This window comes from Nicotiana attenuata, chromosome 9 (genome assembly GCF_001879085.1).
Source record: "Nicotiana attenuata strain UT chromosome 9, NIATTr2, whole genome shotgun sequence".
NCBI lineage: Eukaryota > Viridiplantae > Streptophyta > Magnoliopsida > Solanales > Solanaceae > Nicotiana > Nicotiana attenuata.
The window spans coordinates 37,212,186-37,228,709 of NC_031997.1; the positions used below are offsets into that span (position 1 = coordinate 37,212,186).

At 39.8% G+C, this 16,524-nt stretch overlaps 1 protein-coding gene across 1 annotated transcript; it reads left to right on the forward strand.

Moving 5' to 3' along the window:
- On the forward strand, positions 13,254 to 13,595 carry LOC109232657. The gene has a single exon (XM_019398412.1). The coding sequence runs from the start codon at positions 13,254 to 13,256 to the stop codon at positions 13,593 to 13,595; it is 342 nt and encodes a 113-aa protein (XP_019253957.1).

Here is a 16,524-nt window from a genome sequence, read left to right on the forward strand (position 1 = left end):
TTTTGGCTAAATAAGTCGTTTTGCAAAAATAGCCTCAATCATTTCTTGCATGTGTCCTGTAGGGAGTGTTATTGTCTCACATAGTGTTGGTTTAAAGTTTTATTATACAGGTGTGGATGTACTTATCGGAGTTTGAGCATGACAGACACCCCGGGACCATCCATTCAGGAGTTGCTTAAGGAGATTTTTCTTTTTATGTTCTGAGTCTGTTTTTCTTTTTATGTTGTCTTTTACCTTCTAGTTTTGTACAGTTATGTCGAGTCTTTTGTCATTGTATTTACTATTTTTGTATTGAAAAAAAAAGTAAAAGTGTGTTATAAATCAAAAATCCAAAAAAGAGATTTTGCGTTTTTTATTTCCTTGGAAAGTTTTCTTTAGAATACCAATTCTAGAATTTAAAAAAAAAAAAAAACTTTTGAGGTGTTTCTCCTTACGAAGTTAATATCTAGAACTCCAAGTAGAAAATTTTTGCTTTTATATTTCCTTTAGTATATTAGGACATAAAATTCGAAAAAAAAGAAAATTTTCTTTTAGTACCTCTTTAAAGAGTTTTCTTTAAGGTATTAATTTCAAAAATAAAAAAAAAGATTTTCTTTTGAGGTTCTTCTTTGGGAAACTAATGAAAATGAAAAAAAAATCCTTTTATTTTCATTAGAACTTTAGGACATTGTGCATAGAAGAAAAAAAAAACATACTTTATCTTTATCTTTAAAGTTTCCTTCTTAGGTAATCAAAAATCGAAATCCAAAAAAATATTTTTTATTTTGTTCATTTCTCGTTTCGAAGTCTTTCTTCAGGGATATCAAATGAAAATTCGAAATATTTTTCTTTGATTTATTGTTTGGACTTCATTTCAGAAAAAAAAAGAATCAAAAAAATATTTTTCTCTTGTAGGATTTTTCCTTAATAATTTCCCATAGAGTGTTTGTTTCAAAATAAAAAAAAGAGAAAAAATATATGCTCGTTAAGCTTGAGTTTAGGATAGGTTATAGAACATCGAGTCTAGAAAATTCAAAATAAAAAAAAATTTTCTTCTTTTATTTCTCTTTTCTCATCAGAGTAGTCATTAAGGTAAAAAGAAAAGAAAAAGAAAAAGAAAAAGAAAAAGAAAAAGAGAACGTCAGTTTGTTTCCTCTATTCTTGATCTCCCAGAACTACGCTTGGTCTGATTCATGCGGGTCATGATACGCAGGCAACCTACATTGGGTTCGATCGAATCATTTTTTTTATTATTAAAAGAAAAAGAAAAGAAAAGAAAAAGAGAAAAAAAAAGAAAAAAAAGGAAAAAAAAAGAAAGAAAAAAAAAGAAAAAGATGGTTAAATTATGGGATGTGAGAAATGAGAGGGAAGAAAAGAGCGATAATCAGAAAAAAAAAGGGGAAGGAAAATGAGCGAGCTAAGAAGTGCGAGGAAAGAAAAGAAAAGAGAAGATTCAAATGGACAAATTGGGATGATGCCAAGTGACCTTATGACCCTCGAAGTCATTCTAGAACCATTAATTGTTGCTAGGTGCATTGCACGCAATGTGATATTTTGCTGTTAAATGCCCTAACGCTAACGGGATGCCCCATTTTGTTCCTTTTGATATCTTCATAGCAGAAAGGTGGTTGGTTTGTGGTTCTCGAAGTAGTAACTCCTCTCCACAATATAAAGTCAAAAGGCAATGGCGGATAACAACAGAATTGGGTTGGTTGATACCGGTGCCCGAAAGCGGTTGGTTGAACAGGACACTGGTTTGGCTGATGAAGCAAGGATGTTAAGACAGCACATGACGGACATGTATCAGGCCTGGATGACTGGGAAGGCACCACCCCCGCCACCACCTAGCTTTTTAGATTCTACCCTTACCCAAACTCATGTCATAGTGCCAGATGATCCCCCATACTCTCCAGATCCACCCGTTTATCACAGCTTTCCCAACCACCCTAGTAGCTCCATCACTCATCCTCCAATTACCTCTCCCCAAAATTGCCCTCCTGTCATATCCACTATCCTCGACAATGAATACCCACTCAAAGCTCATGATGCCCAATCTTACCCCTCGGAGGTTGCCCACAAGGTTCCCAACTCATACAAGCAGAGCCCGCGGAATGAGCCTCATGTTGAAAATGAAAAGTTCACAGGAAGATAAGGGCGAGATGAGATATCTGGGAAGCTAACAGGCATAGAACAGTCCTTATAGAACAAACCAGGAATCGGAGACCAGGGTAACAGGTCTTACAAAGAATTGTCTGTGTCCTCTGACGTTCGCCTGCCCGCGGGGTTTAAAGTGCCAAAATTTAACTTGTTTGATGGGTGTGGGGGTCCGGTAGCCCATTTGAGGGTCTATTGCAGTAAAATGAGAAGTGTTGGCGAGAAAGATGATTTGTTGATGGCGTATTTTGGCGAGAGCTTGACTGGGGCAGCTTTGGAATGGCATAATCGTCAAGATGTCGGTAAGTGGCCTACATTGGATGACATGGCTCAAGATTTTGTTCGATACTTTCAATACAAATCAGGCGTTACCCCATACCGCTCCTTCCTATCTAATATGGAAAAGAAGTCGGAGGAAAGCTTTAGGGAGTTTGGGCTCAGATGGAGGGAGCAAGCTGCTCGAGTCAGTACCCCGATTGGTGAAGAAGAAATGGTTGAGCTTTTCCTACAGGCCCAGGGGCCCACCTACTTCAGTCATTTGATCCCGGCCTTGGGAAAGCCTTTCAATGATGTGTTAAAAATGGGGGAGATGGTAGACGAGGGAATCAAGTCAGGCAAAATCATGAGTTGTTCGGCATTGAAAGATACTACGAAAGACATTCAGAACATCCCAGTAAGTTTGGGTGGAAGAAAGAGATATAGAAAAGATGATCCGCTGGGCACTCCTACTCAACACTTTCAGCCTCGACATCGGCCCTATGGATATCCTTATGTACCAGATGACCCTCCCCAATGCTACTTCTCTCCACAGAAACCTCAAAGTCGTACATCACTATCCCAGTACCCTGTCCACAATGCACCACCATATGCTCCACACCCACGAGGCCCGCGATGGCCCACACCACTCCCCAAATGTCTTACCCGCCCCCTCAAGCATATCAGCCACCTGCCCGCAAAAGGTTCCAACCGAGGCCAGAATATAAACTGAAAAGACTACTGAAAAAAGGAAAGGCTTTCACCCCTATTGGAGAATCATATGCCAGTTTGTTCCAAAGGTTGAGGCAATTGGACATGTTGAAGCCGATTCAGATAAAAATGCCAAACCCTCTGCCAAAGAAGTTTGATTTTTCTCAAAGGTGCGCATATTGCTCCGAGGCCCCGGGTCACAGTATAGAAAAGTGTTGGCACCTGAAAAAAGCAATTCAGAAGCTTATTGATGCAGGTGACATTGTCGTGCAAAATCCAGATGCAGCAGACACTAGCCAAAGTCCATCGCCTGTTCATAATGAGACGCATATGATGGGTATGATTTATTTTGAAAAGGAATATAAGAATTCTTCTGAGATCCTCGGAGGTCCACATGCTACGAAGCTTTCAGCGCTATCAGGGGTTGATTTTAAGGATGAGCCGGCAAAAGGAACCCAAAAGCAATTTGTTGAGAACAATGTGATGGAGACTTGGGAAGGTCCTAGTATTGTTGATGCAGAAGTCACTGGCTAAGATGTTGAGTTTGGTGATTGGAAAGACGCTCTTTTTGTTGGTCAGCCAGGGAGGAGTTTTGGTGGTTTATTTTGTTGTCATTTATGTTGTCCGGTTTAGTTCAGGGTTGTAATCCGGATATTGTCTTGTGACTCAAACCCTTCTATCCTTTTATTTTGCCTGGTTCCTTTAGTCGTAGCAACTCATTAGTGTTACCTATTTTTGTTCCAGGGTTGTACCCCAGTTTGTTTTGCTTGTTTTGTTATTCGAACCGTTTCACCGTCGGTCCAATGCAATTTCCTGTCTTTTGTTATTTCCAGTCATTTTCTTTGTTTAGTTCTCTTCTATCCTTTCATTTTGTCTTTTGTCTAATGCTGGTTCTAGTGACATGACATGCATGCAAAATTCTAGGCCTGGTCTTAAAAGTCAGTTTAGTCATGAAGCAATGAAACAATTTTGAAGATGATAGGGACATTGGAGGGAAATAAGTAAAGACATTTTGAGATCACTTAAAACCCGAATTGTGCGAAACTGGGGCAGATAGAACATAAAGAAACCTTATTGAAGTGCATCATGCCACACCGGGTTGAAGCTAAAGGCAAGTTTGCCCAAATTGACAGGGGCCGTTCGTGGTAATGAGAGTGAGAGTGTTGTCCAGTGGTGCTTTGTATCTAACAGATGTAGAGGGCAAATGTGTGGACATGGCTATCAATTCTGATGCAGCCAAAAGATATTATGTGTGATTTCTTTGGTTTGCTTAATTGCGCCGTTTGCATCTGGCGTGCTTTGAAGATTGGAATGATGAAGGCATTTTATTCTGCTATCTAAACACTTTTTCACTTGTTACCCCTTTGAGCCTTATTTATTTTCTTTCACACCCCTCTTTTGGAATCAGTAGCAAAGTTCAGAAATACAAGCACAAAAGATAAGTAAAGGAAAAAGAGAACAAGAGAAAGAAAGGAATGAAAAGAGAAAGAAAAGAATGAAAACAAAAAGAGAGAAAAAAAAAGAGAGAGAAGAAAAACAACAAAAAGAAAAACAAAAAGAAGAAAAGAAGAGAAAGAAAAAGAAAAGAAAAATCACAACAAACAAAGTAATGAACTACGTTCGACCTGATTCCTTTTAAGGATACGTAGGCAGCCTCACGGTTCGGTCCCATCAAAATAAAATCCAAAAGTCCCCAAGCAAAGAAACTGGGGCAGAAGTTGCGGTTGTTGTGAGAAATCTGATTCCAAAAGTTGTAATTTTGAACCCGGTTGAGCTGTTTTGAGCCTTTTGATACCCTTTCTTATTAGTAAATACAATAAAAAAAGACTCGACATTACTGTACAAAACTAGAAGGTAAAAGACAACATAAAAAGAAAAACAGACTCAGAACATAAAAAGAAAAATCTCCTTAAGCAACTCCTGAATGGATGGTCCCGGGGTGTCTGTCATGCTCAAACTCCAATAAGTAGATCCACACCTGTATGAGAAAACTTTAAACCAACACTATGTGAGACAATAACACTCCCTACTGGACACATGCAAGACATGATTGAGGCTATTTTTTGCAAAAGGACTTATTTAGCCAAAAGGTGGCTAGAAGTGCAAAATTTGGCTAAGACCCCGCAAAGCCAAGAACCTAAGATTTACTAGGAAGACCGGACCCTATGTGGGTTGCCTACGTATCACGCCCCGAAAGACGAGAATCAGGTATGCGTTAGTTCGGGCAGATTGGATACGGTCGAGAATATAAAAAAAAACAACTAATTTAGAGAAAATATATTTTTTTATCTTTTCCTTGAAAATGATGAAACATGCAAAATCTTTTTGGTTTTTTTTCCTTTTTTTTTAATTTTTGATTTTCGAAAAATGATGAAAAACTGCAAAATCTTTTTGAATTTTTCAAGCTCTTTTCTTTTTTCCTTAACAAAAATGTGACAGAAAATATAATTGGGCCGCACTCGCTTTATCTTCACACTTCACCCTCTCTTTTTTTTTTTTTTTTTTATTTTTCATTTGCCCTCAACTATCATTGGTCCGCTAAATGACCCTTTTACCCTTGGATAAATGTAACTTGTAGCACATAGGATACATCAAGATGGTCTGTTATTTTGGGTACACCTGTCCTAGACAGACCCAACCCCTGTGTTGAGTCTCCAAAGTCAAATGCACGTGATGCAAACAAGTGTTCCTACTAGGGATCCGGCATGAGGCTTTGTTATACTAGGTTTAAAACCTGGGTTTATTGTTCTAGACCTGGCTTACCCGAGCGGACGCTCGAGCCGAGGGGGGCAGCGTACCGGGAATACAGAAGCTTCACCAGCTTTGCAACTTGTCCGAACCTCGTTCTAAAATGGGATAAGACTCTAGACAGAAGAGAAGTCACACGAAGTGCACCCTTCTCTATGATTTAGAAGACTCAGAGAGAGGAAGGGTTTCGTAGCAGTTTATATACAGTTCACAGAATATCAAAGCGGTATAAGCAACACTTAGCACATTAAGCCCAAACATGTAACAAAATCAGATAATAAATAAAGCCAAATATAACAATTTATCTAGGCTCGAATTCTGAACCCTGAACCAGAAGTTCTGGGTTCTTGTCCCCAGCAGAGTCGCCAGAGCTGTCACACCTCCTTTTTACCTACACCCCCCGGAAGAGGGTATAAGGGAGTTTTTTCCAACTTAAAGTGACAATCGAAACGGGATTTATTTATTTAAAGATTCAGAGTCGCCACTCGGGATAATTCTATGGTGTCCCAAGTAACCAGTTCAAATCCCGAATCGAGGCAAGATTGACTCTGTATTACAGTCCGCGAACACAGAAATCCGGGTAAGGAATTCTGTTAACCCGGGAGAAGGTGTTAGGCATTCCCGAGTTCAGTGGTTCTAGCACGGTCGCTCAACTGTTAAAATTGGCCTGATTATATGATATTAAAACACTTTTGAACCTATGTGCATTTTAACTTTAAACCGCTTTTAATTATTTTAAGGAAGATTTCAACGTTATCTAAAATATGTCTTTGGACCGCGCCACATGAAATGCACCCGCAATCCGAAACACATTTTATTCAACGTTGTTAAGATTTGGATTTGGGACACATGAAATGCAAACCCGAGTTTAGGAAGGTAATTTAAACATTACGCGCCTAAAGCAACTACGCATTTTTAACTTTGCAAGGGCCATGAAAATTTGCTAAATGGCACGCCTCGAATTCTAAGGATTTAAAAGAAGTAACTAAATGAGGGCCACGCATTTTGAGATTTTATTTGGCACGGCACACCTCAATTCCAATTTTAAAAGGGAATTCAAACTAAATTTCGGAGGGCCATAATCTATTTGTATTGTCTAATATGGCACACCTCCGATCTATTATTAATAGAGTCAAGCTAAATAAAGAAAAAGCCTCAAGGGATTCAAAAGGCCTTTTATGCTAAAATTCCAACTTAAATTGCAGAATAAATAATTAAATGTCCATTCCCTTTTCAAACCTGGGCCCAAAAGGGAGCCCAATAATTCATTGCACATGCTACTGAACCACTGATTTTCGGTGGCTTAAACTAAGTTCCAAAGGAAAGCCCAACTTGTAAATGTAAGCAACTGTAATGCTGGGACTCAGGATCGAGTCCCTGCAAGGGCACAAAACAACACCTCGCCTATTGGAATTTAAATTGATCCCATGAAGCATACACGTAAGTAACTGGTTAGCTATAAGATTTAACTGTTTCAGCAAGCATGAACAGATAATCATTTTTGAAACTCGCAATTTGGTAATCATCAGGTAATCATGCTTGACTCCATTTTTTTTAAAACTAATTTTAAAAGACAATTTCATGCTATTTGAGACATTTGCTCGAGATGTGGGACTGACAATCCTGTAGGCTAATCTAATAAACATTAAGAATCTGAATTTTATCCTCAAACCAAGTGTACTTACCAAGCATCACATAAATGAGTCAGTATGAATTTACAAACCATTCTTAGCATTTTAACAAACTTAAATATAATCCCACACCATATGTCACCAACTGATCCCAACCCAAAACTACACAAAGTCCAAAATATATAGCAAATCAAGCATGAAATTTCTGCAACTATAATATTAAAGAACCTCTAACAGAAATTCAAACTTACTTAAAAGCTAAAGTCCATAATTTATTCAGTATTACAAAACAAATTTAAAGCTAAACAACTAAGGGTAAACATGATAAAGGGGAGATCAGACTACTCTACCAGCAATCAGGCATCCACCTGAAGAAAAGGGAAAGCATCTCAGATTACAATTCAAGTCGACAACAAGGGAACTTCACTTGGGGAATGCAAGTTAACAAGGCAACAATAATCGCAAGATCAAGTTTGAGGACATAGATAGGATTTTTGTAATGCATAGATCATAGTTTAGTCTAGCTTCTTTTTATTTTAACATGGTGTAATAAGGAGTTCAGTAAGCAGTAGCAGCAGCAGCAGCAACAGTGAAATCACAGCTTCATGGTAGTCCCAGCTACCAAAACTTCCCGAACTACACTGGCCTGATTCCTTTATAGCCAAGGATATGTAGGCAACCTCGGAAGCAGGGTGCGGTCAAATCTTTCAAAAATGCTTCCCACGGAGTATTCAAACGGGCAAAAATTGCTCGTATCCGATCACTTTATCTTTGCACGAAAACTCTTCATGTTTCCGAGCAAAAAGGGGCAGCTGTGAGCACGTGATTTTTGCCCTATATGAACTATTCCCACAAATTCAAAAAAAATGAATTTTTCCATTGTTTGCAATTTCGTAGATTTTTGTAGCATTTTTGTTAATTATTGGCATTTGTCTGTGCATGTTTATTTTATTTAATTCTGAAAGAATATAAAAATATGGTGCATTGGCATTTAGGATTTAATTTTACATTTTAGGATTAATTAGCAAATTAGACATTTTATAAAATAGAAAAATCACAAAAATAGTTTACTTTTGCTTTTAAATTTTAGTTTCTGAATTTTGGTGGTTTTCCCTTCAATTTGGATCTTAATTAATTGTGATAATTATTATCTAGGTTTAATTAGTGTTTTGATAGGCTAATTTGGTTTTAGGATTTAACTTAGATTTTTAATTTAATTTTGAAAAAAAAAGAGAAGAAAAAGAATTTTGAAGAAATAGGAAATGAAAAGAAAAGAAAACAAAAGGGTTTTGAATCAGATTTTTTGGGCCTTATTTTATTCCAAATCTCCAAGCCTAAACCAAACACCCTTGAACCCGCCCCAGTCCAGCCCATAATCCGTTCCCTGACCGGGTCCGGTCTCCCCCACTTATCCAAACGACCCCGTTTTCACCCCCTCCCATCTTAGCCGTTGGATCAATTAGATCCAACGGACCGGAACTGATTACCCAACCCATATATAACTGTCGTAATGAGCCTACCCCTCCAAACTCGTCTCCCTCACCTCGTCTCTTCAGAGACCAACCCCCCAAACCCTAATAGCCGCCCTAATTCTTACCACCCCCAAGCCCGGCGGCGCCACCTCCTTTCACCCTCAAAATAACACAACAGAACCACCTCACTCCCCTCTTTCCAAATCCCCACTTCACTCCCTTCAAATATCACCAGAGCTGTTCGAATCTCGATTCAAAGAGCTGAACCCTAAAATCCCCAAAGCCCCTGAGTCGAGATCTCTTGAAGATTTAGGCTTATTTCGATTTTATTCGTGTGATATTGATAAGAACACATGATTAATATCAAAATCGGCCAAAACTTGAAGATTTGAAGTTCTTTTTTCTTCCTTGTTTACTGGACCATGATTGTTTTTAGGTATCGTTCTTCTCTTTATTTTTGATATTTAGTTTGGTTCCCTTCTCATATTTTTCTTTTCTGTCCGTTATTTCTGTTTTTGATTTTGTGCTTCCTTTTCTTTCATTTCTTTCAAATCGTCAGTTCTGCATGTTTAGTCTTATAATTTGTTTAATTAGTATTCGTTTCTGTTTTTGAGTTATTGTGTTTCAGAGTTCTGTTTCTACTTTGAGCCCAAAATTGTTCGAATCCTTGGGACTCTGTAAATGGAATTGTAAGGTTTCTGAGCCTTCAATTATGAATTGGGCTTTGAAAGAATCAAAAGCCCAAGAGGGGAATTAATTGGGAATTACAGACCTATGAGGCTCTGAATTGGGTCAATTTTGACCTACTTGGCCTGGTTTCAGGGGTAAATAGCAAGGTTTAAAGGGGGGTATTCTGGGTAATTGATGTAGGGAATATTTCAGTAACAAACTAGGGAAGCTTCTAGGAAGCTGGGATGGGGGTTAATTTGAAAGCTTGATTTTTGAATTAGGTTTATTTGAGCTGAAATGAAAATATCAAAAGGGTAGAAGTGCAAATCTGATTTCTTTTAGGCTGCCCTAATAGCTTGCCTATAAAGGCACCATTACTTGATATTCAAGGGAGATTTTTATGAGGAGAAAATCCGAAAAAAATCAAAGACGGCTGTTCTTTTGGAGAAATTCTGAAATAGCTTATAAATTCTTGAGGTTTTCTGATAAACTACTGAAATTTTTGCTTGGGTTTTGATTATTCTAGTTCTAATAGTCAGTTGAGATCACTAAAACTTTGAGAGTTTTGCATTCTACACTGAAAATCTGAGGAAATATCTGGATAGAAATCAAAACGATTGAAAATACCAAAAGAAAAACAAATTACTGCTCCATTGCATTTCTTCTATAATTTTGGAGACTTTCAATTTCTGAAGATTTTCTAATCGATCTAGTGTTGAATTGGGTTGAATTTGGGTGTTTAAAGTTTGGTTTGAAGTTGCAGTGATTATTGTTCGGTTGAGACTGTTTTCTACTGCTTCATACTCATTTTTCTGGTTTGAACTGGTGTTGCTGGTGCTGATTTCTGCTAGTACTACTGCTGATTCCTCACCTTGTTCTTTGCTCCTTCAATATCCAGGTACTTACTCTTGAGATCCGCAAAATGCGAACTCAGATTTGATGAAATGAAATGGAAAAAGAATTTTGAAGCAATGCATTAATTTTTGTTTATAGCTTAGCCACACTTCTTTTCCCTTTGTTCATGAAATGTCATTCATGCTTTTCCTTGAAAGTCATCAGATGTATAGAGTAGTCTGATCTCCCCTTTATCATGTTTACCCTTAGTTGTTTAGCTTTAAATTTGTTTTGTAATACTGAATGAATTATGGACTTTAGCTTTTAAGTATGTTTGAATTTGTGTTAGAGGTTCTTTAATATTATAGTTGCAGAAGTTTCATGCTTGATTTGCTATGTATTTTGGACTTTGTGTAGTTTTGGGTTGGGATCAGTTGGTGACATATGGTGTGGGATTATGTTTAAGTTTGTTAAAATGCTAAAAATGGTTTGTAAATTCATACTGATTCATTTATGTGATGCTTGGTAAATACACTTGGTTTGAGGATAAAATTGAGATTCTTAATGTTTATTAGATTAGCCTACAGGATTGTCAGTCCCACATCTCGAGCAAATGTCTCAAATAACATGAAATTGTCTTTTAAAATTAGTTTTAAAAAAAATGGAGTCAAGCATGATTACCTGATGATTAACAAATTGCGAGTTTCAAAAATGATTATCTGTTCATGCTTGCTGAAACAGTTAAATCTTGTAGCTAACCTGTAACTTACGTGTGTGCTTCATGGGATCAATTTTAATTCAAATAGGCGAGGTGCTGTTTTGTGCCCTTGCAGGGACTCGATCCTGAGTCCCAGCATTACAGTTGCTCACATTTACAAGTTGGGCTTTCCTTTGGAACTTACTTTAAGCCACCGAAAATCAGTGGTTCAGTAGCATGTGCAATGAATTATTGGGCTCCCTTTTGGGCCCAGGTTTTAAAAGGGAATGGACATTTAATTATTTATTCTACAATTTAAGTTGGAATTTTAGCATAAAAGGCCTTTTGAATCCCTTGAGGCTTTTTCTTTAATTAGCTTGACTCTTTTAAAAATAGATCGGAGGTGTGCCATATTAGACAATACAAATAGTTTATGGCCCTCCGAAATTTAGTTTGAATTCTCTTTTAAAATTGGAATTGAGGTGCGCCGTGCCAAATAAAATCTCAAAATGCGTGGCCCTCATTTAATTACTTCTTTTATATCCTTAGAATTCGAGGCGTGCCATTTAGCAAATTTTCATGGCCCTCGCAAAGTTAAAAACGTGTAGTTGCTTTAGGCGCGTAATTTTTAAATTACCTTCCTAAACCCGGGTGTGCATTTCATGTGTCCCAAATCCAAATCTTAACAACATTGAATAAAATGTGTTTCGGATTGCGGGTGCATTTCATGTGGCGCGGTCCAAAGACATGTTTTAGATGACGTTGAAATCTTCCTTAAAATAATTAAAAGCAGTTTAAAGTTAATATGCACATAGGTTCAAAAGTGTTTTAAAATCAGATAATCAGGCCAATTTTAACAGTTGAGCGACCGTGCTAGAACCACGGAGCTCGGAAATGCCTAACACCTTCTCCCGGGTTAACATAATTTCTTACCCGGATTTCTGTGTTCGCGGACTGTAATACAGAGTCAATATTTCCTCGATTCGGGATTTGAACCGGTGACTTGGGACACCATAGAATTATCCCGAGTGGCGACTCTGAATCTTTAAATAAATAAATCCCTTTTCGATTGTCACTTTAAGTTGGAAAAAACTCCCTTATACCCTCTTCCGGGGGGTGTAGGTAAAAAGGAGGTGTGACAATGCTCAGGAAGTTCGTGTCGAGATTCCAGATGGAACGGATGGACCTACCTCCAGTTGCCAATGATTGGGTCGGTCAGGCATTTACTCAAGGACTTAACCTGCAAAGCTCCTTGGCTTGGCAGCAGCTAAAACAAACTTTGGTAGACTACCCGGCGATAACTTGGGCCGACGTCCACAACAGATACCAATAAAAAAATCAGTGTCGAGCACGGCCAACTCAGAGCCTCTTCCGGGCCCGTTTATCCCGTTAGAGCCGATGGCAGGTCTAAGAGAATTGTCGCTCATGAATCGAGACCGATCCGAGATCGGTACCAACCATACAACGGAGATCAAAGGGGAAACGGGTCCGGGAGTCACCCCACAAGGAACAAAAAGAGAAGCAATTGAGGGCCTAGTAACCGAGTCTGATGAGCAAATTTGGATTCGACAGGCCACTCGGGGCCGGGGAAGCACTAAGATTATCAGAATATAACTTCAACGTTGATGCTGCCATCATCATATCAGCCATCGAGCGCATCAAGGAAACCAAGTGGCCTCGACCATTGTAGTCCGACCCTACCTAGAGAGATCCTAACTTGATGTGTAAGTATCATGGAACTCATGGCCACAGGACCGAGGATTGCCGGCAATTGAGAGAGGAAGTTGACCGATTGTTTAATAACGGGCTCCTCCGAGAAGTTCTGAGTGATCGAGTAAAAAACCACTTCAGAAACAGGGACGCGAACAAACAGACCGAACAGGAGGAACCTCAGCACGTCATCAACATGATCATTGGAAGGGTCGATGTCCCCCAAGGGCCAATGATAAAGCGCACTAAAGTATCCATAACGAGGGAAAAACGCACCTGAGATTATTTCTTGGAAGCGACCATTTCATTCAGCGACGAGGATGTCGTGGGCATCGTACAACCTCACAATGATGCACTGGTGATATCCGTACTTATTAATATATCTCGAGTTAAATGTGTGTTGATGATCTAGGTAGCTCAGCCAACATCATCAGATCGAGGGTTGTAGAGCAATTGGGGTTGCAGGATCAAATAGTGTTGGCAGTCCGGGTGTTGAACGGATTTAACATGGCATGCGAAACAACTAAAATGGAGACAACTCTACCAGTAAACACTGCAGGGACGATCCAAGAGGCAAAGCTTTATGTGATCGAAGCGGACATGAGATATAATGATCTATTCGGAAGGCCATGGGTTCACAACATGAGGGCAGTACCATCGACCTTACACCAGGCATTGAAATTCCCTACACCGGGAGGAATCAAAACGGTCTATGGAGAACAGCCGGCTGAATAGGAGATGTTCGCAGTTGACGAAGTACTCCTGGTGCCCGCAGTATCGATGCTAAGGAACGTGAAGCTGGACAAGGAAAACACTAAATAGCAATCATTGATGCCGATTTCTGCCAAACTGGGGAAACGAGGAATAAATGAGGAGGAAGATTATGGAGTCCTGAGATCATTCATAGCTCCTAATGATATTGATGCCACTAAATCGACGGTCGAGGAGTTGGAACAAATTGTACTAATCGAACGCCTAAACCGAAAGGTATATCTGGGCATGGGGTTGACCCTCGAGCTTAGGAAAAAACTCATTCATTTCCTTAAAGCTAACATGGATTGTTTCTCTTGGTCCCATCTTGACATGAGAGGGATCCCACCGGAGGTAACCACTCATAAGTTGATCTTAGAACCAAAGTTCCATCCGGTTAAGTAGAAGAGGAGGAGGTCAAGCATGCGTTCATCAAAGGCGAGGTATCAAAACTCCTTAAAATAGGGTCCATCCGGGAGGTTAAATACACGGAGTGGTTACTAATGTAGTAGTGGTACCTAAAAAAGGGATTAGGCTAAGAATGTGTGTAGATTACAAATATCTGAACAAGGCATGCCCTAAATATTCTTTCCCTTTGCCTAATATCGATATGATTGATGCGACGGCCGGGCACGAGATACTCAACTTTCTTGATGCCTATTCCGAGTATAACCAAATTCGGATGGACCCAGGCGGTCAACAAAAGACTTCTTTTGTCACTAAATTTGGCACATACTGTTATAATATAATGTCGTTCGGATTAAAGAACGCCGGTGCCACTTATCAACGCTTAGTAAACCGGATGTTTGAAGAACTAATAGGAAAATCATTGAAGTTTATATTGACGACATGTTAGTCAAGTCCCTGCAAGTAGAGGACCATTTGAAAGATTTGCAGGAGACCTTCGACATATTGCAGAAATACAGTATGAAGCTTAACCCAAAGAAGTGCGCATTCGGGGTCGGGTCAGGAAAATTCCTTGGGTTCGTGGTATCCAATTGAGGAATCGAGATCAACCCCGATAAAATCAAGGCCATAAAGGACATCACCGTGGTAGAAAACATGAAGGCCGTCCAAGGGCTGAATGGGCGAATAGCCGCCCTAGGCCATTTCATATCGAGGTCCTCAGACAAAAGCCATCGATTCTTCTTGCTGTTAAAAAAGAACAACAATTTTCCTGGAACCCGGAATGCCAACAAGCTTTGGAAGAACTCAAACGGTACTTGTCGAGTCTGCCCCTGCTGCACACTCCGAAGGCGGATGAGCAGTTGTACTTTTACTTGGTGATTTATGAGGTGACGATAAGTGGAGCCTTAGTCTAGGAGGAGGAAGGTACGCAATTTCCTATTTACTATGTCAGTAGAACTCTAGGCGACGCCGAAACAAGGTATCCTCACCCGGAAAAGTTGGCGCTCGCTCTGCTAAGCACATCTAGAAAGCTAAGATCGTATTTTCAATGCCACCCCATCTGTGTCGTGACCTATTACCCACTGAGGAACCTCATGCACAAAGATGAACTCTCATGCCGGTTGGCCAAATGGGCTGTCGAAATCAGTGGGTACGATATCGAGTATCGTCCCTGAACCGCAATAAAATCTCAAATATTGGCTGACTTCGTGGCCGACTTTATACCGGCCTTAATACCCGAAGTCAAAAGGGAATTATTGTTAACCTCGGGGACTACCTCAAGAATCTGGACCCTTTTTATGGACGGTGCCTCTAATGCAAAGGGGTTTGGGCTCGGCATCGTATTAAAATTGCATGCGGGGAATGTGGTTAGGCAGTCTATTAGAATTGTGAAATTGACTAACAATGAGGCTGAGTACGAGGCCATGATTGCATGTCTTGAATTGGCTAAAATCATTGGGGACGAGGTGATCGAAGCTAAGTGCGACTCTCTCCTCGTGGTAAATAAATTTAACCGGACGTTCGAAGTAAAAGTGGAACGGATGCGAATGTACTTAGATAAATTTTAGGTAACGCTGCGTCAATTCACGGAATGGACCCTGCAACAGGTACCCCGAGATTAGAATACCGAGGCCGATGCTCTGGCTAACATGGGGTCGTCAGTCGATGCCGATGAATTTAGTTCGGGAACAATTTTACAACTCATAAAGTCGGTGATAGAAGAAGGCCATGCCGAAGTAAATTCGATGAGTTTAACTTGGGAATGGAGGAACAAGTACATAGACTACTTGAAGACCGAAAAATTGCCCTCGGATCCCAAAGAGTTGAGAGCCATGCGTACCAAGGCTGCCAGATTTAGCTTGCTCGAAGGGACTTTGTTCAGAAGAACATTTGACAACCCACTAGCAAGATGTTTGGGGCTAGGAGATACCGAATATGCCTTGAGAGAAGTTCACGAGGGCACTTGCGGGAACCATTCAGGGGCAGAATCTTTGGTTTGGAAATTAATCAGGGCCGGCTATTACTGGACCGAAATGGAGAAAGTTGCAAAAGACTTTGTACGAAAGTGCAACGACTACCAGAGACACGACCCGGTGATCCATCAATCCGGGAAAATACTCCACTCGATTTTGTCTCCGTGCCCATGTATAAAGTGGGGAACGGACATCGTTGGTACCCTACCGTGGGCACCCGGTAAGGCTCAATTCATATTATTCATGATCGATTATTTTTCCAAATGGGTTGAAGCTCAAGTGTTCAAAAGGTCCGGGAGAAAGAAGTCATTGACTTCATCTGGGACCACATAATATGTCGATTTGGGATACCGGCCGAGGTCGTTTGCGATATGGGAAACAATTCATCGGCAACAAGGCAAATAAAATTTTCGAAGATCACAAGATCAAGAAGATACTATCGACGTCTTATCATCCTAGTGGGAACGGGCATGCAGAATCAACAAACAAGACCATACTTCAAAACCTGAAAAAGAGGTTGACCGATGCCAAAG

Coding starts and splice junctions, on each gene's coding strand:
- LOC109232657 (XM_019398412.1), top strand. CDS start 13,254: ATGTGTGTTGATGATCTAGGTAGCTCAGCCAACATCATCAGATCGAGG.